A 23,414-nucleotide genomic window follows, 5' to 3' on the forward strand; every position below is an offset into this window, starting at 1 on the left:
GTGCCCTGGGCTCCCACTGACTCACTTCCTCCTTGTCCACCAGCCCTGTCAGTTCTGGGACAGCTTCCACTTTACCCTGACTCTGGACTCCATTCCCAGCACAGCAAAAAACGGAAACCCCCTGCCCAGCCAGGTGAGACTCAGTGTCCCCAGGGGCCCACCTGAAGCCCCCTGGAACTCCTGCTGGACCCACCCTGTTGCCACACCTCCCTGGCACTTCGCTCGTGGGGTCAGGTGTGTCTGTCTCTGCTGCCGAGTGGCTGCCACGTGCACACAGGGCCAGGGCTTCAAGAAGGGGCTGGCTGACCCTGCCCCACATCCAGGCACACCAGGTTCCGTGGGTGTACACGGGAGCCTGCTGCAGGCATGAGGCACTTGGCCAGGTGACTGACGGTGCAGGCTGTCCCCACAGAGGCCTTGAGTCTGGGTGTGGCAAGTCCCGCATTGTTCAGAGCTTCCAGCCCCCATCCAGCCTGAGCCCTGAGCCCACAGCAGGCGGTGTTGAGGGCCCAGTTGGGAGGGGATGAATTCTTGTCCCAGAGATCCTGCCAGGACAGGGACCACAGCAGACGTTCACAGCAACAGCAGAGGCCTGTATTTCACCCACCAGTCGCTCTGGGGCTTAGAAAGTCCACGTCAGCTTGGAGCCATTGCCCAGTCTACAGCAGGTCGTAGAAGTAGTCCAGACCCTGGCCCAGCTCCCATATGGAGACCCCGACACCCAGCTCCCTGGCCAGCTCCAGCCGCACCTGCAGGGACTGTGGGTACAGAGGTGTGGGCCCACCTAGCTCTGCACCAACACACCAGGGAGAGAGTGGCCTGGGCCCCAGGGTAGGCTGGCACTGCAGGCAAGGGCCCTCGTGGGAAGGGCTGGTCCTGCTGCATCCTGTGACCAAAGCCTCTGTCCCACCTGCCCTGGGCTGCAGCCAGCACACCTGGCACGTACCTTCAAAGTCGGGTAGAAGACGACATGCCTTCCGCCACGGTTCCTGCAGGACAAGAGCATCTGTCCATCTCTCTGGCTCCAGCCAAGGCTGTGGGGCTGCATTCCTCCCACCCTGGCCCTGGTCCCTGTTGCTCCCTCACCTCCACCCTTCCCAGGGCCTCCTGTGCACAGCTGGGCTGGCACTACACGCCCCACTCACTTCTTGTACTCGAAGAAGTGCTCTGCAGCCTGGCTGTCCCACACCATGCGGGGCCTGTGGTCCTTCAGCGTCTGGATGTACCTAAAGAGGACAGGTGGTGGGTGTGGGAGCCAGCCATGCCTCAGCTCAGCCCTCATCAACATCCCCTACAGGTCTAAAGACCCCCAGTCCTGCAAATGAGTCCTACACTTCGGAAACACCAGAGGCCCCAGAGCCACCTCAGAAGTTGCCCCAGAGTGCTCCAACACTCTGCTCCGGAGAGTGACAGGCCAGCCAGATAGGCCTCAGGCAGCCCCACTCAGCTGCAGGCACAGGGTTGAGGGACACTGGGCAGTAGTCTTCAGGCCTTCCAGAGCCAGCCTCCCTCTGCCACCTGCCTGCACTGCGGACAATGCTGTGTCCAGAACCACAGCAGGCCTTCTCAGCATCAGGAGCCAGTGGTTTGAAGACCAACATCTCTACCCACACTGTGCAGGCTGTTCCCATGGTGTGGGGCCAGGACAAGGCCTTCCAGAAGCTGGTGGAGGGTCCAAGAGCGCAGCATAGCCCATACTGCACCTTCCAGAATAGGGTTGGTGGCCCTACGAGGCTGTGGGCCACCAGCACCAAGAACAGATGGCTCTGGAAGGAGAAGTCTGCAGGAGGAGGGCCCTTCCCTGATCCAGATGGCAAGACCAGTGCCTGCCATGTGAGGGCAGTACACACAGGGCACCTGGGCTGCAGCTGAAGGAGGCCCCAGTGCCCTGGGCTATGTGGCATGGACGCCTGCAGGATCTGGGGCTTGGGTAGCAGAGGCTCTGATGAGGAAGCTGTAGTCCTGAGCAGGACAGAGGCTCATGGCCCCAGGGGCTCTTCCAGACCACAGGGGCTATCATCTTGTCCAGCAGTGCTCTGCAGAATGCCAGAGCCTGTGGAGTACGGGTCAGGAGCCACTCTGGAACCAGACCTCCCAGACCCCAAGCAAGATGTGGGACGAACACTAGGGAAGGTGGATACGGCATGGTGGTGGGAATAGTCCCAACTCGACCAGGGGTACCGCAGCCCCCAGGCCCAAACTGAACCTCCTCCACGTGCCTGTGGTCACAGCTCCATCTCCGCCGGGAGGTCATCCTGCTGGGTGGCAGGCACAGCGGCCCTGTAGGCACTGGTTGCTGTTTATCTGTGGTCTGAGGATTGAGCCCAGGAGTGCTTTACCAATGAGCTATACCTGCAGCCCTTTTTGAGACAGGGTCTCACTAAGTTGCCCAGGCTGCCCTTGAACTTGTGATCCTTTTGCCTCAGCCTCCCGAGGACCCAGGATGACAGTCATGTGCCACTTGCACCCGAGGTCTGTGGGCACTTTTTGCTCAGCTGTACAGCACCAGGCCTTTCTGGTCCTCACTGGCCCCTGCTGGGAACCCCTCTAGTCCAAGCCCTGCCAAAGCCCAGAAGCAATTAGGGGAACACAGGTGCCTGGGAAAAGTTAAGGGGTTTGGGGGATCTGCTTCCCTGGGCCCAGCAAACAGCTCTAACTACCTAATTGCTGGACTACCAGTTATTACAGTACCACTGAAGGTGTTGAGGTAGTTGATGGCCTTTGATCCCATGTCTGCCAAGTGGCTCAGAGGGAGAAGTCTGGGATGTGTGAGGAAACTGAAGGACAGGTGGTCCTCAGGCCTGCGCAGAGCCCTGGCCACATGCTGCTCCTCTTGGGGGCTTCTGTGGCCACTCCTCCAGATCTGCTATGCCCTGAAGGAGGTGAGGCAGGCAGCCAGGACCCCAGGGAGCCACAGTAGAAAGACAATCCAAGAGGGCTGCAGGGAGACAAGTGACACCTGGGGTAGGGCTACCCAGACTTGTGGCTGAACTGGGGCACCCCACCCCCAATACTGCAGAAGCAAGGCCTGGGCTTGGGTCTTCTAGGCCTCACATGAGACCCCTGAGAAGCATGGGCAGCATGTAAGATGAGCCCTACCTGATGGGCCAGGCTCCCAAGAGGAACAGCAAGGGTCACACATGCCTTTGGGGGCAGCAGGTGCTGGCCTGGCACACTGAAGGGAGTGGGAGGAGAAAGGCACTCTGGGTAAAAGGCCTGCCTTGGAGGAAGGAAGGGGTACAGAGAAGGCAGAAGACAAAGGTGCCCAGAAGACAGGGGTGAAGGACTGTGGTGGGTACCACTGGAAGCCCAGAGGAGGGGCGAGTAAAGGGACAGTAAATATCTCAGGAAGCTCAGTGCGGTGGGGACTAGCACTTGAGAGGCTGAGATAGGAGGTCGCTTGAGCCCAGGAGTTAGAGGCCAGCCTGGGCAACACAGTGTGGCCCCAACTCAAGCACAAAAGAAGTGAGGACTGAGCACTTCCTTTAACTACAAAGGCTTCAGCCACATGTTGAGCGAGTCCAGAATAGGCAAGTCCACAGGGACAGGATGCAGGCTAGAGAGGTAGGGCTGGGGTGAAGAAGCCTTCAGGCACTGGCCGGCCGTGAGGGTGGCACAGCTCTGTGACACAGTGAGCACCGCGGAACCGCAGGCTCTGAAACGGGGAAGTTGTGCACCTGGATTACCCCCTCCCTGAGTTACGGACCTCATATTCAAAGGGTCAGGGTGTCAAAGAGATCCTGTACCCAAAAACCCATCAAGACAGGCCAATGGCACTCAGCGATCACCAGGGACAAAGAGGACATCCTACCTGTCCAGGGAGAAACAGTCTTGGACCTCCATGGAGACCAGCTTATTAACGTACTGGAGAAAGCACTGCAGGAAGGGGAGGCAGGACTGTGGACAGAGGGCTCAGCCCAGAGCTTGGGGAGTCCTCCCATCCGCAGGTGGACGGAAGACAAGGGCAGACAGACTCCCAACCCAGGACCAGAACCACAGCAGAGTCCTCAGCCTCCCATGGTGGAGCCTGTAGCAGGAACATGGCTCTGGGCTGCAACTCCACACACCAGCTGAAATGGCAGCTCAGTTCCTTCCTAGTCAAGCTCAGTGTAAGCAATCTCTATCCTGTAGAATGGAGAGGGTCCACTGAGGGCTGACCTGCTGCTTGACACGCTGCCAGGATGGTACCAAAGGAGAAGGGCTAGGAATGTTCCAGTAGGGCAGGAAGCCAGGCATCCCCAATGCCCTGAACTGGCTGGGGCCAACTTCATGGCCTTGGTCCAGTGGGAGCCCTGGTTACCCACCAAAATGGGCATCCCTCCTTGGTGAGGCCAGTGCCTTGGGCTGTCCATGTGGAGCTGGTGGGCAGCAGGTGGTTTTCTCTTTGGATCTGCTCAGGAGAAAGAGCAGAGGCCATGTAGATGGTTTGACCAGGATGCACTGGGACATCTTGACTCCACATGCAGAGCCAGCTCAGGCTGAGAAAGAAGGGGTTCAGGTGGCACCAGGATCTCAGCAGGCCATGGTTGAAGACTCCCATGGGCCAGGTGGAGAGGGCAGAGTGAGAGCCACACACCCACCTCATCTGTACCCAGGAGCAGCACCCCACTATGGCTAGAAACTTCTCACCCAAGGATGGGACTGCTTACCAGATACCCACAACAGAGCCTGGTGGGGACATGGTGGATAGAGGTGGGCCAGGGTGTTGGTACCCTAGGGTCCACAGGGCTGCCCACTCCACTGCTGTCTGGGTCCACTTGCCTCCATGGGATCATGTAACTGCAACGTCTCTCTGTGTGGTGGGCATCAGCAGCTCTACCAGTCAGCTGGCTGACTGCCGACCCAGCACACCACCAAGTCAGCTGGCTCCCTGGGAACAGCTGCATACCCCAGAGGTGGGGCAGTGTACCACCAAGGGGCACCTTCCTTGGGACAGGGGTGAGTGGACAGCCATCCAGGAAGTGCCTGAGAGCCCGAGGGTGCGGCAACGTCACCAATGTGGTTACGCTGGTCAGCCAAGCATGGGAATAGGCAGGGACACACAAGCCCGCTTCCCCTTCAGTGAGGGGCAAGGGAGTGACCCCACAGGGTCATTCCCAGCTCACAACGCACGGCCCCTGTGGGAGGAGACCGGAGGCATGTGGCAGAACGGAGCGTGGCTCTGCTGGCCCCCCTGCTCTGCACCTGGGCCTGGCTGAAGCCAGGCAGAGCCTCTGGACGGTGCGACCCTCAGCTCAGCAGGGGAGTGTGGGGCGCTGAACAAACTGGCACCAGACCCGCCCATGGGGGACATGGATTCCCAGTGGAGGGAGCCCAGACCACTTTAAAGACAGTCAAGAGCTCTGACTGTAGTCGTGACCACTAGCCTGAGAGAGCTGGCAATTGCCCCCACCACAGCTCCTGGCTCTATGGCCAAGCAGATGGCCAGGCAGCTGACCCTGATACCCTGGGAAGGGCCTGGGGCCAAGCTGGAGGCTGCCTGGACTGTTATCAAGAGGCCAGTTTTATTCTGAAAGAACTGGGCAACGCATGTGATGGGACTCAGCCATGCCTCATGCCTGGCTGTTACCAGTATGGATGGACTGGTCCTTGAGAAGACATGTCCCCTATCCCCTCCCTGCACCCTGCAGAGAGAGATGGCCCTCCCCTTGATGCTACCCCCAGCCTGGGGGCCAGGGTGCCTGCAGCTGGGCCCTAAGAGCAGAGAACACCTCTGCCTCTCTCTGTTGACCTCTCCCATCTGAATTTGCCTCCACAAAAAGGATTTTGGCCCAAGAGGGAGAGCTCCTGCCCACTGTGGGAGGCTGCAACCTATGGCCCAGGTCCCTGGAAGCCTTAGTTGCTAGCAGGGCCCTACCTGCATGCCTGTTCCACACACGAGTCTCAGCAGTCCACTGTAGGTGGGCAGCCCACAAGGGGCAGCACATCCCAAGGACACAGCAGCAGCAGCACTGCTTACCCCTTCTGGGAAGGCCAGGCAGGGCGGGTCTGGCTGCTTGGGGGTACACAGGGGTGCATGGCCTGCTGCGCCCAACCAGAGCTGGAGACCAGGGCACAGAGCAGCCAGCCAGGTTACAAACTCCAGACAACTGTCCACACACAGCTGAGGCTGGCACTGGGGTCACTGTGAATCCTGTTGACAAGAGCCAGGCCTCATGCAGGCCTGTGGGCAGAGTGACTCCAGTGGGTGACCACTACCTGAGCCCGCAGGGTGGGCCCGAGGATGCCCACCCTCAGCCAGGACCTGTCTGGGCGTAGAAGTGAGCACGGGACTCCAGAGCCGGCCCACAGCCACTGGTGGGCACAGCTGAAACCGTGCCCATGTGCAGGCCCAGGCCTTTTTACAGGAAGACGGGGCCAATGACAGCCACGTCCCCAAGCTCACCCTGTGACGGCAAGACCTCGGGCCAGGTGCCCTTGGTGTCACAGGTTTAAACAACTCCTCAGGCCTAAGCTCTTCTTAGCAGAAGCCAGGTCCTTCTCCGTGGGCTCCTCAGGCCTGAAGTGTGGAGTCGAGCAATGTCCCAGGTGGAAACCCCATGGCTCACTGTCCTGCTACAGAGGACCAAGACCCGTGATGATGGGCCTGACTCACGTCTGTCACCCGTCTGGTTAGAGAAGGTCAACTGAGCCCAGGACACCCGCTGCGGACACTGAGGGGAAGGGTGTGGAGGGCCTTTCATCCACGTCAACGGCTTTGGGAGGACGCGGTAAGTAGGCTGTACAGAGACCCAGGAACCAGGCAGGCTGACATGCTCCAGCATGCGGGACCAGGCGGGGGAGCTCCGGGGTGGCAGCTGGAGTCTGTCACATGTCCTAGACTTTTACGGTTGAATACTCTCAGAGTCAAAGACCAACAAGAATGGGAAGAAGGAACACCCAGATGCACTGAGTCCCCATGGTAGGAATAGGGTCTCGTGCAACAGACCTGACCTGCTATCTGCCTTGAAGACTCCACCCCACCAGGGCCTGAACCAGGGGTGTTAACCACTGAACCACATTCCCAGTACTTTTTTTAGTTGTTGATGGACCTTTATTTTTATGTATTTATATGTAGTGCTGAGAACTGAACCCAGTGCCTCACTCATGCTAGGTGAGTGTTCTACCACTGAGCCCCAGCCCCTCCCCAGTCCTTTATTTATATTTACATATTTACATATATACATATATATATATATTTGGGGGGGCGCTGGGGATTGAACCCAGGGCCTTGTGCATGTGAGGCAAGCACTCTATCAACTGAGCTATATCCCCAGCTCATCCTTTTTATAATTTGTCTAGAGAAAGGATCTTACTAACTTGCTTAGGCCTTGCTAAGTAGTTGAGATTGGCTTTGAACTTGCCATCCTCCTGCCCCAGCCTCCTGAGCTGCTGGGATTACAGGTGTGTGCCTCCATGCCTGGTTCGCAAACATCTTGAAGGGAGGTGACAGAGGTGGGATGACAGGCACTCCACTCTGGGAAAGTCGATGCCTGGATGGGGGCCTGGCGAGCAGTGTTGCTGGGCAGTACATGGCCATGCAAGGAGCAGGGTGGGCTAAAGATGTCTCCCTGCTCTGCCTGGGCTGCAGGGAGAGCTGCAATGGACAGGGGACTTCACTGAGGAACAGGGTCTTGGTGCCAGCAGCAGGAGAGGACAGAGGGAGAGGGGCAGCTCTGAGCTGATGTAACCCATGTCAGTCACCAGAGCTAGGGCACGAGCAGGCAGAAGTGCCAAGACATGCAGCTGCTCCAGAAAAGCGAGGGTGAGTAAGCCCAGCTTCAGGGGCTGGAGAGAGGATCCTGCAGGACTCCCCAGGATGGGAGTCCTGTCTGACCTGTGCACTACAGGGCCAGGGAGTCCCTGATGCTGCTGAGCTGCTAACAGGGAGGTCACCAGGCTGGAGCAGGACCATGGGGGCTGAGAAGGATAAGTGGGACAAGGCGTGCGCAAGGGTGTTGGTGGTGAGAGCCCAAGGTGGGGTCAGGAAGAATATCCTGAGGCCCTGGGGCATGCACTTAGAGGGCCCCAGCAGTGCGCAGAAAACCCCTACAACAGGCTCTGGCGGTGGCCAGGTCCCCATGCCTGCAGGCAGCAGTGCCTGCCATCCCACCTGTGTCCCCTAAGCCCCTCTGCTGCAGGACCGATGCACAGGCCAGGACAGGTGGGGACACACCCTCTCCTCCCACATGCCCCTCAGGGAAGTCACGGCTGGGCAGCTTCAGCACTCTGCCTGGCACTGTGGTCACAGGAGGACACGTGGACAAATCTCCTGGGCTGGTCATTTATCCCAGACTTGTGGGAGGCACCTTGCTGAGCTGGCCAAGGTGCTGCTGCCTGACCAAGGTGAGGGTGGGCAGGCAGAGTCCTTTGACAGTCTCCCAGCCCACCTGCTCCCCGTGAGCGGGCCCAAGTCCAGCCCAACCTCTGCACCACCCAGGCCCAGGGGTCATTAGTGAGGGGCACTTCGGGTTGGGGTGAAGACTGGGAGGCAGGCCCTCCTTCCCAACCCCCACAAAGCCAGGAGTCTTGAGGGCAGTCCTTGTGTATGTGCACACGCACGTGGCACACAGGCCTGCATACCCCACACTCAGCGTGCACCCCAGTAATCAGGATTTCTGAACCTCCAAAGCCCCCAGCCCTTCTCAGAACAATCAAGGGCAGGCACTGTCCAGGAGACCACCGATGCCTTCTGTGATCTGTGCAGACTGGGTGCCCTGCGTATCATGTCAGCTGGCATGAGATGGCTACAACGACCCCCTCCAGCAGCTCCTGCTGGGCCATGCTCCCTGGATCATCTGTTCATCCTCAGATGGCATTTCGGGATGAGTGTGTGTCCCCAAGTTCACACACTAGAGTGTGAGGTTACTCCTACCTCAGGATATATCCACGGTTGGAAAGACAACCTTTAAAGAGGTGATTAAGTTACAAGGAGGCCATTAGAATGGATCCTGATCCAATAGGGCAGTCCTTGAAGAAGAAATCTGGCTGGGTACAGCTCAGTGGTGTGAGCTTAGGGGGAGCAAGGCCTGGGCTTGGCCCCCGGTACCATCAAAATGAAAAAGGAGAGGCCAGCAGGGCAAACTGGCAGAGGACCCCATGAGGACACAGGGAAGAGATGCTGCCTGCAAGCCAGCACTTGGGAGGAGCCAGCCTGCAGCACCTGGACCCCAGACTCCAGAGGAGGAGAACACTAACCAAGTGGAACGAGCAATGCCAGCCCAAGTGGACATGCACAGAGGGCAACTAGAGGCCACCCTTGCCTCCCTTTCAAAGCCCCACCCACGGAGGGGTCTGGCAGGCCCAGGAAGCCGCTAGCTGGTGGCTGCCCCAGGGAGGATGTCTGTGCTGGCTAATGCTCTCTCCCCAGCAGGAGGAGGGCCCATACAGCAGGTGTCCTGGCTGGGCTTCCTGAAGATGCCATGGCCTGGCACAGGCACAGAGCAGCACTGGTCAGAAGGCAGACAGAGGGAGACAGGGGTCCACAGCACCAGCCTGTCCCAGAGGTGTCCTGGGAGGAGTGGGAGGAGCCCTCAACGTGCAGCAGACCCATGTCTTCCAGCACAGGTCACAGCTATGAGGATGACCTCTTCCCATCCTGCGGAAAAGGCAGGTGGTGGGCCACCGGGCCTTAGGCTGCTGCCCCGCCTCCCATCACCAGTGCCATCTGCCCAGGCCATTCTCAGCCAGCGCCCCTATCTACTCTGCCTACAGAGTCTGGCCAGGTTCAGTGATACAGAGTACATGTCAGCAGTCAGGAGAATGACCATCAGCTCAGACCTGTGCTGGACCCCGATCCTATCAACCCATGGACACAGGGAAGTGTGGGTGTGGAAGGGGAGCAAGCCCTGCAGTGGGACCACCCCTTCTCATCGCTACCCTGGAGCACAACCTACCCTGACAGCCCACCATGGAAGGACCAGCAGAGGAGGGCCGAGTGCAGGTGGTGCTGGCCCTAAAAGCACTCCTCCTCAGAGCAGGAGCAGGACACTGTAGAGCGGCACCACCCCAGAAGTGTGAGTCCTGCCAGTGGCTGACCCAGGGACCACCTGGAGGAAAACACACAGCAAGGGCAAGAGAGGACCTCAGCATCCAAGGCTGGGTAACAGCCTGGCCTCTGCTCAGCTACCACAGGTAAGACGTGTCCTTCCCTCACAGAGCGGGCCTGGAGCCTGCAGATCCACATAAAACGGTGGCTGAGCTCAGCAAGCAGTGATACCAGCTCTGTGCCCAGACACCATCCCCAGGGAAAGAGCCCCTCGGAACGTGGGCGGCTGGAAGGAGTTCCAGCAAAGTGCTCCCAGAATAAACACCAAGAGTCACGGGGATACCTGACCAGCAAAGTGCTCCCAGTACAAACACCAAGAGTCACAGGACACCCGACCAGCAAAGTGCTCCCAGTACAAACACCAAGAGTCACAGGGACACCCAACCAGCAAAGTGCTCCCAGAACAAACACCAAGAGTCACAGGACACCCGACCAGCAAAGTGCTCCCAGAACAAACACCAAGAGTCACAGGGACACCCAACCAGCAAAGTGCTCCCAGTACAAACACCAAGAGTCACAGGACACCTGACCAGCAAAGTGCTCCCAGTACAAACACCAAGAGTCACAGGACACCCGACCAGCAAAGTGCTCCCAGTACAAACACCAAGAGTCACAGGACACCTGACCAGCAAAGTGCTCCCAGAACAAACACCAAGAGTCACAGGGACACCCAACCAGCAAAGTGCTCCCAGAATAAACACCAAGAGTCACAGGACACCCGACCAGCAAAGTGCTCCCAGAACAAACACCAAGAGTCACAGGGACACCCAACCAGCAAAGTGCTCCCAGTACAAACACCAAGAGTCACAGGACACCCGACCAGCAAAGTGCTCCCAGTACAAACACCAAGAGTCACAGGACACCCGACCAGCAAAGTGCTCCCAGAACAAACACCAAGACTCACAGGACACCCGACCAGCAAAGTGCTCCCAGAACAAACACCAAGAGTCACAGGACACCCGACCAGCAAAGTGCTCCCAGAACAAACACCAAGAGTCACAGGACACCCGACCAGCAAAGTGCTCCCAGAACAAACACCAAGAGTCACAGGACACCTGACCAGCAAAGTGCTCCCAGTACAAACACCAAGAGTCACAGGACACCCGACCAGCAAAGTGCTCCCAGAACAAACACCAAGACTCACAGGACACCCGACCAGCAAAGTGCTCCCAGAACAAACACCAAGACTCACAGGACACCCGACCAGCAAAGTGCTCCCAGTACAAACACCAAGAGTCACAGGACACCCGACCAGCAAAGTGCTCCCAGAATAAACACCAAGAGTCACAGGACACCCGACCAGCAAAGTGCTCCCAGTACAAACACCAAGAGTCACAGTGACATCCGAACACCCAACTCCCACAGGCAAGACCTGCAACACCTGCTGTCCAATCCAACACCAGTCTACAGGGCTGCAGCAAAGGCCCCCTGACCACGGAGAAGGCCACCACGGACACTGACCAAAACAACCCAAAGTCAGGAACAGCAGATTGACATCAGTTGTTACAATAACTGGATCCTACATGGGCAAGTCTAAGAGGACGTAAAATGGAACCACAGCCTGTTAGGTGAAGAACAGCTCTGGGCAGGACTGGTGGCAGGGTTGGCCGGGCAAAGGTTCTGGGTGGGACATGGCAGGTTGGGCTGGGCAAAGGCAGCAGCAGTGCACTTGGGTGACCAGAGCAAACACAGAATCCAAGAGCGACCAAAACAAAACAAGAACCCAGAAGTGGAACAATGCTCAGGAGCTACGGTGGGCCGGACCAACCAGCCTGACATAAGTATTCACTGGCTGTCCCCGCAGGCCAGCAAAGAGAGGTCCAGAGAACCGAACAAACTATGGTAACTTCCCAAGTGTGATAAAGAGCACATGTGCGCAGACCCAGCGAGCTCAGGGAACATCAGGTACAGGAGCACCGGGACGCGTAGGACCACACGGCTCAGAACCCAGCAGCAGACGCTGAGCCTCGACGGTGGCGAGGGGCCACAAGCACCGGGAGGCACAGGGCGGCGGAGGCAACAGATCCCAGGGCTGACAGAAGTGGGCTCCACAGCAGCAGAACCACACAGCAAGAGATGCGGAAGACCCTCAGAGGGACAGAAAAGGAGCAGGTCCTGGTCCACATGGCGCGGGCCAGGCCTGTCACAGAGACCTGAGCCCGTCACACACGCGGCAGCAGCCGCAGCTGCGCTCCACTCCCAAGGCCAGTGGTCGGCACACTTGGGGGCAGCACTGTGGTTGTATCCCCAGGCGACTGCACCAATGCTGCAGCCACCCCAGGAGGGAACGGAGGCATGAGGATGCTGATGCCCATATCACCAGCCCCAGAGCCCACGAGCCCAAGGGGACCAGACCCCACCCTGGTTACTGGCCACTGGTGAAGTCCTGGAAGTGATGAGGAGGGCCCTGAGCTCACCTGGCCCCAATGACAGGCTCGCGGGCATCCTTGGAAGCTGCATAGTCCATGCCGTAGAAGTTGAGCCCCAGGAGGATCTTGCTCCGCCACTTGGACTTGGGGTCCAGGGCCTGGACACAGGATCGAACCCAGGACAGTGGTGCGTTAGGGCCAGGCCTGTAGGGCGACAGGGAGGGTTCCAGCACAGGCGGGAAGCCCTGCACCGAGCCAGGCCCGTCCACTTGGAGTGTCTCCTCCCTCTGTCCTGTGGCCCACAACCCTCAAGAGTTGGGAAGAAGCTGGGTACAGTGGCGCAGGCCTAGGGTCCCAGCAACTCAGGAGGCTGAGGCGGGAGGATCACAAGCACAAGGCCACCTGGGCAAATTAGCGAAAATCTATCTCAAAAAGTAAGAAAAGGGATGGGGATGCAGCTCAGTTCAATTCCTGGGTTCAATCCCTAGTACCAAACAAAACAAACAAAACCAACTGGGAAGAACAGGAATGACGGATTCTGCTGTAGAGGGTCACAGCAGAGTGGCTTTGGGCCCCTCCACTAGGACCCGTGGGTGTCCTGCCCAAGGCAGCCTCCCAGTGCCCAGCCTGGCAGGCAGCAGTCCTAGACCAGGGCAGGGAGGAGGGTTCAGCAGACACAGCCTCTGAGGTGCCTCACGGCTGCTTCACATGATCTTCCAAGAGCCAGGTAGGCTCAGGCCAAGGCCTGAGGACAGAGTCAACAGCAAGGCCATGCTGTGGCCCCTGGGGACAGTTCCACCCCAGCAGGTCACCTCTCCTGAGTATGGACATGATAAGCAGCAGGGCCTGTGGGCAGGAAGGTGCCTGCCTAGGAGGCCAGATATGGGCCTGCAGCTTCAGAACCCTGGCTGTACTCTGGCCCCATAAGACCACACTCACTGCTGCGACGTGGAGTAGTCGTAGGTCATGAGGCTGAAGCCATCCAGCACGGGGGCCAGCTGCTCAAACTCCTTGTGGGTAAACATGCCCAGCTGGTCAGTCCTGGAACGAGAAAGCACACCCACCTTGCCTACCATGTACAGCCCACCAGCCCCTTCGCAGCTGCTCTCTGGGCCCAGCCAGGGTCGGAGCAAGCTGGATATAGGGGCTCCCAGTCCACACCTCTCCATCCCTGCCATATGGGAGTCAGTTTCCCTTGATGACAGAGATGGCCTGCTGCATGGCCAGGGCCACATGTCAGAGACCAGCAGAGATGTCCTGCTCTCCTGGCTTCTGGAGGGCTTGGAGGAAGAAGGGCAGGGGCTGGGCAGTTCCAGGTGCTGAGTTTCAGGACAATTCCATCAGTGGGTACATGTGGGCGAAGCCTGTTTTACAAAGGCCTCTGATGCCCATAGGGACCAGCCAGTGAGGGACATCCACCCCTCTTCATGGGGCCCAGGTCCCTGTAACCACGATCTGCTATGCATTACAGCTATTGGCTCCTGATTCTGCTCCCAATCCCAAGGGTCCAGCATAGTCAATCTGCCCCTAAACAAAGCCATGCCCCAGGTTCTCTGTCCCCCTCACAACATGAGTGGACAAGAGGATGCCTCTTCTCTGTGAAGAATGCTGGGCTGCTCAATGTTCCTGCATAAGCCAAAACCCAGGCATCCCCAGTCCCAGACGGGGTCCCATGGTGGGAACCTGGGTGCCAGGGTGGGCTCAGAGTGGCCTGCTCACAAGCCTGGTGCAGCCCCAGCACAAGGGACAGCAGCTCAAGCAAATTCCCTAGAACACTCCAGGCTGTATGCAGCCTCTGCGAAGCCACAGAAATAGCCCTCTGACTCCAGGAAAAGCTTCCACATTGTGAAGGCCCACCTACCCCCAGGTGGGATGCTCACTCAGGAACCCACAAACATCCACCAGTTCCTATCCCTGCTTATGACGGCAGGCGTGTCCCCCAGTCCCACCTCATATCACTGAAGCATCTGGGGCATTTTGTCGCTGACCTCTTCCCTGCTCAGCTGGGCAGGGCCAGGCAGGAGGAGGATACAGCTTCAGGGGACCCAGCACCAATGAGAAGACTAGCCAACAGCCAGAGCCCAAGCCAGCTGCAATGCAGCAGAGACAGGGAGGCCTGGCTGCCTCTGAGAGCCCTGTTCACCTTAAACACAGGGTATTCCTGCTCACCTGCTTGGGTACACAGGCTTGTTTTCACTGGCTCATTATTCCTTGGAAGGGACACTCTAATAATGGCTGAGGGGTGGGAACCGTGTCTTGGGAGATCACTTCTACCCTTCACACTATTTCTGAGAGGTCAGGTGGATGGGCAGAGGAAGGGCTACCGTGGCCATGTCCCTCCTCTGGGACACCTCTTGCCTCACCAGGGATGCTGTGGCTCAGGAGACAGACAAGCAGACTGCAGGGGATGATGGATGCCACTCAAGTCATGAACGAGCTGAGAGCAATGGATGTGGGGTAGGAACCGCAAGAAGCCTGGGGCAGAGACCTCACCACTGCAGAGGACTGGGACCACCTAAGACAGGGCACCAGGGGCACTGCCTACCCCAGCTCTGCACCAAAGCCCCTGGGTCACCAGCACCAAGCCCACTTGGAGCTGCCTGGCTGCCAAGGCCTTCACTGGACCTCTGCAGGGAAACAGGAAGCACAGATGCCTGGTTTACAGGGACAAGGCAGGGCCCTGTGGGAACGAGTCTGGCCTAGCTCAGAAGGGGGTGCCAGGGCAGGTGGCTGGCTGGGCACACATGCTGTATGGGTGTGGCAGAGAAAGTGGCCCAGGGGCTGTGGACGGCATACCTGCCTCCTGAGGGGTGCTGTCAGACACTCCATCCAGACGTCCACTCCACCTACCTGGCCCTCTACCATCTCTGGACAGCAGCCCCTCCCTCAGGCATCAGCTCCTTCCTGACCTAGAATCACCACAACCAGTGTACCTGGGGCTGCCCCACCTGCTTGGCCCAGCAACATCCGGTGGTGCCCAGTCATGGCCTGGGGCCACTCCTCACTGAGAAGTGTGAGCTGGGGAGATAAGAAGGGAAGAGCGCACGCTGCCGCCCAGTGCTGCAGTGCAGAGTCCACGGCAGCACAGCACAGGGACAAGGGAGTGGCAGCACCTTCAGCTTTCCTATGAACGTCCTTACCTCTGGATAGAGACAGACCTGGAGCCAGCTGACAGTGCTGCGTGTCAGTGCTGAGGTAGACAGAGTGTTTTCATTCTTATCTGCCCTTTTCTCTGACAGAAAGGGAGAGGCATCCTCGAACTGGGGGATCCTGGGATGCCGGATGCCCCCTGCAGGCCCTCAGTGAGTGCCCACAGCCCACACACCTATGGCCTGGCTGGCTGCTTGGAGCCTAGACCTTGAGTCCTGCCCAGGCCCTTGAGGCCTCAGGGGTGGAACAGTCCCTGAGAGACTGCAGGAACCTAGAGGCTCAGTGAGGTGCAGTGGGAGTCGTGTGGCAGGCAGGGGCCACCAAGCGCTGCAAGGCTCTGAGTCGAGAAGCCACACCCCACCAAGCCCCCAGGGATCAGGGCAGCCCCCTGCAATGCTAGGAGGCAACACGTGGGTCTCTGCAGTCTAACGGCAGTGCTGCCCACACCCCAAGCGTCCATAATGGAGACAAACAGGCCCCTTCAGATGGGAGGACAAAGCTGCTGCAACATTTACATCTGACCAAGGGAGCCTGGAAACTCCTGAATGAACTCCTGCCCTGGTATGGTTGGGCTGAAGGCAGCCTGCACCCTGAGGCCAGAAGACCACAAGGGCTACAGAGGAGGACTGACCAGTTAGTGCAGCTAGGCCAGGCACTGCCCTCTAGGCAAATTCCAGCCCTGCCCCGGTCTGGCCTTCCGAATCCCCTAGTGGGGTCCTGCCATCAGCCAAGCTCTCTAGGTCAGGGGCCTGCGCCCTCAACCCACTCACATACCCACTTGCAGTCGCAGGCCAGGCTTGCCCTGAAAGGTCGAGAGACCACACTCGTGCCTGGGGCCAGCCAGCTCCAGCATCTTGCATTCACTGCCAGCTGACCTTCCGGCTCACACTTTCCAGGGCAAGGCTGCCACAGAGTCTACCCTCACTAGACACCGGAATATGGCAGGGTGGGGAACGGGAGCTGAGCACAGAGGTGTGAGGAGCCCTGAAGACCTGAGAATGGAGAGCCAGCTGGAGGCTCTGCCCCCGGGAAGCAAGCCCAGCTGGGGGATGGGTGGGTACCTACGACCTTGTAGAAGCTGCTTTTCTTGGGACACAAACCAGGACCAAAGATGGAAGGTTTCAAGTAGGAAAGGCTGTCCCTGTCCTGTGGTCTAAGGCAACCACCATGGTCTGGCCCTCTGGGCAGCATGTTGCCCCGTCCCCAAGCCACATGCTCTGCCGAGTCCAGCTCCACTCCTGGTAGCAGCAGCTCACAGCTCAAGGTTTTGGGGGAAGGGCCCAGCTGGCAGAAGCCAGGACCCCTCTCTGGAAGGCTCGCAAGGGGCTGGACACCACAGCATAGCCTGGAGCCCCTCTGCACTGCTACCACCCCTGACCAGCCTCAGAGACCAAGAAGCCACAGGAAAATAGCTTGGCTCACAGAGCGCTCTTCCCTCAGCCTTTCTGTCCTGCCAGGTGTGGCGGGTGCAGACCTGGAGCTGTGTGGGCCCCTGTCCGGACCTCAGTAGAGGGCAGGGCTCCTCCCAGTCAGAGGGATTCCCCTCCTGCGCTCAGAGGCCTTATTCCAGTGTGAGCTGACAGAATCGCCACTGGCCGGACGTTTGTCCCCACATCTTCATGTGAAGCCCTGACCCTCAACAGGAGAGTATTTGGAGACGGGGCCTCAGCGTGGCAATAATGGGGGCACTGTGAAGGTGTCACTAGAAGAGACTGGAGAAGGTGCCATCTGCACTCAAGAAGGGGTCTCCCAGACCACAGCCCTGCTGGCACCCTGATCTGACTTCCAACTGGAACTGAGAAAATGGGCCTTGGGTCTAAGCGGCCCTGTCCACGGTGCTTTGCTGTGGCAGCAGAGCGGAGGCAGACGCCGGGGGTGTCAGAGGACTCTGGCTGCAGAGGTCCCCAGGAACCTGCCACAGCCCGATGTGCCACACGGGCTCCGTGCATCTGTGCACATGCTGCAGAAGGCCACCAGACGGCAAGTGGCCAAGGACCACCTCCACGTGTGCCCTGCTCTGCTCTGCGCGACCCTGGGAGCAAACCCCAGGGCCTGCCCAGCCTGGCCACTCGTGGTGCCCGGCTGTGTGAGCTGCTGCTTCCCAGGGCTTCATTCAGGGCGAGCCTCCACCTGCCATGGCTCCCTGACGTGTCCACACGGCCCCTGGAGGGTGTCTGGGTCCCCTGGCGTCTGGCTGCTGTCGGGGCACGCTGTCACCACCTCTCTTATGCAAGTGCTGCTCTTCATTCTTGACGTGGGTTGCAGGCTTCAGCTGCCCATGGAATCTGTGAGAGCCGCTCTGCCCTCCAACACAGCAGGTCCTGCTTTCTTGCTCAGATCCTCACTGCAGCCAGCATGATTCCTGGCATGTCCTCACTCTGCTGGATTCATGTCCTTCCCAAGGAAACCAGCAATTATGGACCTATCGCTTCCCATGCTGCTATCAGACACGCAGTTTCCTGCCATGGCCATGACACGGTCATGTCCGGCCCCCTTGTGGGTGCACAGCTCAGCCTGGCCACTTCCCACCACCACATAGCCTTGTCCACACCAAGCACTCCAGCAGAGTTGGCTTCAACACTTGAGGCTCAGCAAGTGGTCACATGCCCAGGGTTGGATTCCTAACAGCACACACAGCACAGCACAAAAACCAGGAAATGTCTGCCATGTCTCCACTAAGGGCACACCTCACAAAGGTCCCCAGGCAGGAAGGGATGATCGTGCTGGCGTGCAAGGTGTTGGCATGGAAAAAGCACTCGTCATGGCCTGGCATTCCCAAAGGCCAGCTCATGGTCACTCACAGGCTCAATGGCTGTGCTCTTCAGGCCAGGGGTACCGAACAGCCCACAGCCCACATCAGGAGGGTAGTCAACACCATGCATAAACAGAAGCAGCCTCCAAGCATAGTAGCCACCAATGTGAGGGAGGCCCCCTGCCACTCCACCATGGCCCTGACCCTAGAGTCCCTAGGAATGTGGCATCCTCCTTCTGCCTTCCAGGGCCTGTGCAGAGACTATGCCCTTCCCCTCACATCCCCCGGCCACTATGCCATTTTGCCCACAGCACTGGATAAGAGAGATTCTCCACAGTCGAGAGTCACAAGTACAGATGCATCGTGACTTCCAATACACAAAAATCACTGCTCATGCCAAAAACCTCATGTTCTAGGGGAAGAAAACTGAGGAAGAAGGGAGGAAAAACAGAAAAACCTCAGTGGGCCCATCCTGGTGGGCCCCACACAGGAAGCAGCACAGAGGGCAAAAGCCCACTCATTCTCAACCAGTACCCAGCTCGCCATCTGGGTGCCAGGTATCCGGCCCAGATAGCTGGGTACTCTCTTCTCTGGTCTGTATCCACTTAGTGCTAATATGGGGTGCTCTGTACTCCAGGGCCTGAGGGTGGACGGCCCCAGGCCTCGGTGCTGCCAGAGGCTCCAGCCACATTACTACCCCGCCCCTTTCCAGAGAGTAGGGATGCAGTGACACCCTAGGCCTGGGCCTGACTAGGTCTTTTTGACCTGACTAGGTCCTTCGGCCCCAAAGCTGGGCAAGGTGCTTGGGTGGTGCTGAGCATGCACTAAGCAGCTGTAGCCTCGCCCCACCCCCAGTTGCAGGTAGACAGTAAGGGGCTGTGGACCCCTGGCCAACCTGGCCAACCTCAGGGTCACCTCCTCATTCCAGGGCGGCACCTTCTCCTATATTCTACCTCGGACTTCCCTGAGATGTCAAGCTGCCAACCTCTGTACCCTGTGGTCCACACCTCTCTTCCACTGCCCAACAGCAACATCTATCTAGGCTGTGGCTGTACAGGGCTGGAGAGAGAAGACAGACAGAAAGGAGGGCCACAGGCTCAAGTCAACCCCTCCCCAAGCTCCCTCAGCTTCTCCTCAAAACCTCCACCCTTGGTCCCTATGGTCTCAGCCCCCACCTACCTGACTTCCGTGTCTCTACCTTGAGTAGAGAGCCAAGTCTGTCCCTGTCAGCCCCCTTGGGGCCAGCTCAGCAGGGATGACACAAGCTCAGCTCTCAACCACCAGACCCTGCTGGCAATGCTACCAGGCCTTTCTGGTCCTTGGATGCTGCCTATGCAGCCAGGTCCCACAGTGGCCCTATGGAGACCCTGGTCCCCAACTGTGATGGAGATGATGGTGTCACCCCCATCCATACCATGTGTCCACTCTGAAAGCACCTGCCCCCAGGGGCCAGTGCTGGTGACAGCACCTGCACTTCCCACCCTAGCCTTGGGAAGAGGTGCCCTCCCCAGGGCTGGCTCTGGGGTCTGGAAGCATCCTGAGAACGCTACCCCATCTCCCTGACAACCTGCCAGATTTCTAGAACTGCTCCCTAAGGGACCCATGTCACCCAGACCTGTCCCCGGCGCCCCCTGGGCATACCCCTTGCATGCCCAGTCCTTGACCGTTCCCTCTCACGATGACGGCCCCACAGTTGCCACAGGGTCTAAGAGGAGAGTCCACCTACCTGCTGCCTCAGGCTCCCATCTGGCTGTTGGCCTACAGGACCAGCCTGCTACCTACACTGGCTATGGTGCCCCTCAGCCCTCTGGGGCCTGACCTCAGCCTAGAGCTTGGCCCAGGACACTGTCTAGTGCCCACCAGACCTCACAGAGGCATCAACACATCACTGCCCACTGCCTCCCAGGCTGCAGGGAACAACAGGTGATGTGACCAAGGGCTTCTGCACAGGGCAGCTTAGGGGCCTGGCATCAGCATTCCCAGTCACCGGTCACATTCCCTCTACCACTGTACCAGCACTGAACCACTGCAGGGGGTGGGGGAGAAAGGGGCAGTGCAGAGGATCCAGCCGGGAGCATCCTCCACTTCAGGGGGGGTCACAGTTTACAGTAGGGTACACCTGCCTGAATGGGCACACCAACAATGTGGGGAAGGAAACCAACCTTCCCCCCAACCTGTGATCAACACCCTGAGCTGAGGGGTCACAGTAGCTAAGGAAGCCCTAAAACATGAAGGGCTAGCTGGAGAATGAATCAGACACTGGGGACAGCATCCTCTTGTCACTGCAGATCAGGGGTGATCTTGTTAAACCAGGTCATCTGTTGAGGCTGACCCCATTGCACTGGTGGCAGGACTCAAGGTCAGCACAGTACCTTACCAACAGCTGACCAGCTCCAGGGCTGGACCCTGGAGGTCTGCAGTGCTGGGCTCCCCCCAGTTCTGAGTCTAGGCTGCCTTTTCTGTATCTGGTGGAAGGGAGTCACCCCTCCCCACGGCTGCATCAGACCTCCCCTAGAGCTGCGTCCCGCCCAGCACAGCCTGTGACGTGAGCGATGAGCTGGTGTCCCTCTGCAGAAAGACACCGACTAGGCTCCTCTGCAGTGCTGGCTCTTCAGCAAGGGTGACGGGAGGACAACAGGGACAATAGAGCAAACCCCCAGAGATGGTGCCAGACAGCTTTACAAGCAAGCCACGGGTCTGCACACCCAGCTTCGCAGCCCGCCATGTGCCTGGGCAAATCCCACACCAGAAGCTCCCAGGCCTCTGCCAGCTCGGGGTTCCCACTGCTCCGGAGACACACCCACAAGTTTTGGCCCCACTCTCAGTCACTGCCCATGGTCCTCTCTCCCTGGGGACCCTCCACAGGATCCCTCCCCATGCAGTCATATGAAGGAAGCTGTGTCTTGGTCATGGCAGGCCTCAGTTCCCACTGTCCAGTCCCTGCCCAAGGCTGGGAGCTTGGGTGATGATGCTCAAGCAGAGAAGGCAGCATTGGGAAGTCATTTCCACCCTGAATCTAGAGGGCAGTGTCCCCACCAAGGGTTGCTCTTGCATCCTTTCATGGGTGACCCTCCAGCCACCAAGGGCAACCTGGTCTCTACCTGGCTGTGGCCCCCCCAGCTGCACCCCAGTCACACCCAGCCATCCATCACCAGGAGACTCTGAGCAACACCCTGGAGGGTCTGCAGCCCCATGGCCTCCTCTTCTACCCCTAGGTCTGCAAGATGTGTCCTCACAGCCTCACCCTTGCCACCCCTGGGGAAACCCTGGGACCATGGGTCACACATTTTTTTTTTTTTTTTGGCAGTACTGGGGATTGAACCCAGGGCCTTGTGCTGGCAAGGCAAGCACTCTACCAACTGAGCTATATCCCCAGCCCGAAGGGTCATACATTCTAAGTGCCTCTCTTCAAAGACAGACTCAGCTCGGGCAGTGACACAGGCCAAGCCCTAGGCAAGAGCAAGGTCCCAAACCCCAGACGTGGGCCCCTCACTGGCATGGATGGTGTTGCTGGGCTGCGATACAGGCCCACCCTGGGAACTGCTGAGGCAAAGCCCATCACCTTCTTGCCCTGTCTTATGGGTCAGCTCAGTGGGCACAGTGAGGTGGGAGATGGATGAGGTTTCAGGATGCCACAGGAATTAGATGGGAAGGGCTCAGGGTGCAGTCTGGGGCAGGACTCTCCACTGCTCGGCAACTGAGCAAAAAGCCAAGACCAAAAGGAACGCAGGAGCCCCGCTACACCTGTCTGTGCCAGATGCACAGAGACAGGCGACGCTCAGGCCTTCCACTCCCCAGGACCGCCCATCTGGGGCAGATGGGCTCACTGGGCACTGAGTGAGACCCTAGGACACAGGTCTGAGACCGGCCTACAAAGCCTGCAGCTGCACCCAGCCAAAGCCTGTACTGATGCTGAGACTGAGGGCCAACAAGTTTGGGGAAAAAGTCAGGAGGGAGGCCAATACTCAGGCCAGGCACAGGGCCCTCCGCTGGGATAGGAAACCACCCCATGCTGGCAGCAGCGGTGTCATCTGTCTCAGCTGCTGGAACACACAGAAGGCTCTGTGTGAACACAAGTCAGTCTTCGGTGTGACTCTACAGCCTGCCAGCATCACCTCAGGTCCCCAGGGCACATTCAAGAACATCCTGTTGATGGGTGGCTGCCACCTTAGAGAGCAAAGGGCTGCAGAGATGTGAGCGGGCCACTGCTGCTTCCCAAAGGACCTAGGCAGACCCCAGGACTCCCACCCTGATGGCTATGAGCACCCCTCACTCCCCACCTTTCCTGCGATTCAGCCCCAGGTCTATTCTCACATTGCGACTCAGCATTCCTTGTGCCCATGTGCTCACTCTCCATGCTAAGCACCAGATTCCTGTGTGAGATGCTCCTGGCAGAGTGGACATGAGAGTCCCACTTTCCTGGCTCCTGCAGTACTGTCTGGATTACTCCATACTACTTCCTGCCTCACAGGGCCTGGGAGAAGGCCCAGTCCCAGCAGGGGCCTCTTGGAGTAGATTCAACTGCATAGCCCTGTCCACTTGGTCTAACTCCTCATGGAACATAGCCCACACCAAGCACCTAGGGCCTCAGGGTCTCTTTGAGAATGAAGGAACTACTTTAAAAGACATTAGTTCTCAGTCAAGTATGGAGGTACCACACTTGTAATCCCAGGGACTCAGGAAGCTGAGGCAGAAGGATCACAAGTTCAAGGCCACCCTCAACAACTTGGTGAGACTGTCTCAAAGTAAAAACAAAGCCTGGGGATGTAGATCAGTGGTTAGTGGTAAGCACCCCTGGGTTTCATCCCCAGTATCCCTGCAAAAGGGTCAAGGGTACACTCAGAGGTAGAGTACTTGCCTAAGCTGAGAAGAGCCCTCCCGTCCTCTCCCCTCCCCTGCCCTGCTCCGGACCCACCCAGAAGGGGAGGGCATAGCTCCTGTTGACCAGAGGCCTGGCCCTTGACTGATGCCTATGCTTGCCACCCCAACTCCTCAAGAAAGCTGCACTTACCCAGGGGTGATGGCAGGTGGAATGACCAGGATGGTCAGCAGCCGGGCCTGGTGCAGTGCCTCAGCCAGATGGGTGAGCATATGGATGAGACCCCTGCAGGAACAA

At 58.6% G+C, this 23,414-nt stretch overlaps 1 protein-coding gene across 1 annotated transcript in view; it reads right to left on the minus strand.

Annotated features, from left to right (window-relative positions):
- Window positions 1–572: 572 nt before the first annotated feature.
- CHID1 (chitinase domain containing 1) overlaps window positions 573–23,414 on the minus strand; it is a 36,672-nt gene continuing 13,830 nt past the window's right edge. The window contains 6 exon segments of the mRNA XM_079105642.1: window positions 573–758; window positions 947–989; window positions 1,146–1,226; window positions 12,445–12,600; window positions 13,336–13,437; window positions 23,310–23,402. Coding sequence (XP_078961768.1) covers window positions 660–758; window positions 947–989; window positions 1,146–1,226; window positions 12,445–12,600; window positions 13,336–13,437; window positions 23,310–23,402 — 574 coding nt within the window. The 3' untranslated portion in view covers window positions 573–659.

This window comes from Sciurus vulgaris, assembly GCF_902686455.1.
Source record: "Sciurus vulgaris genome assembly, chromosome: 11".
Lineage (NCBI taxonomy): Eukaryota > Metazoa > Chordata > Mammalia > Rodentia > Sciuridae > Sciurus > Sciurus vulgaris.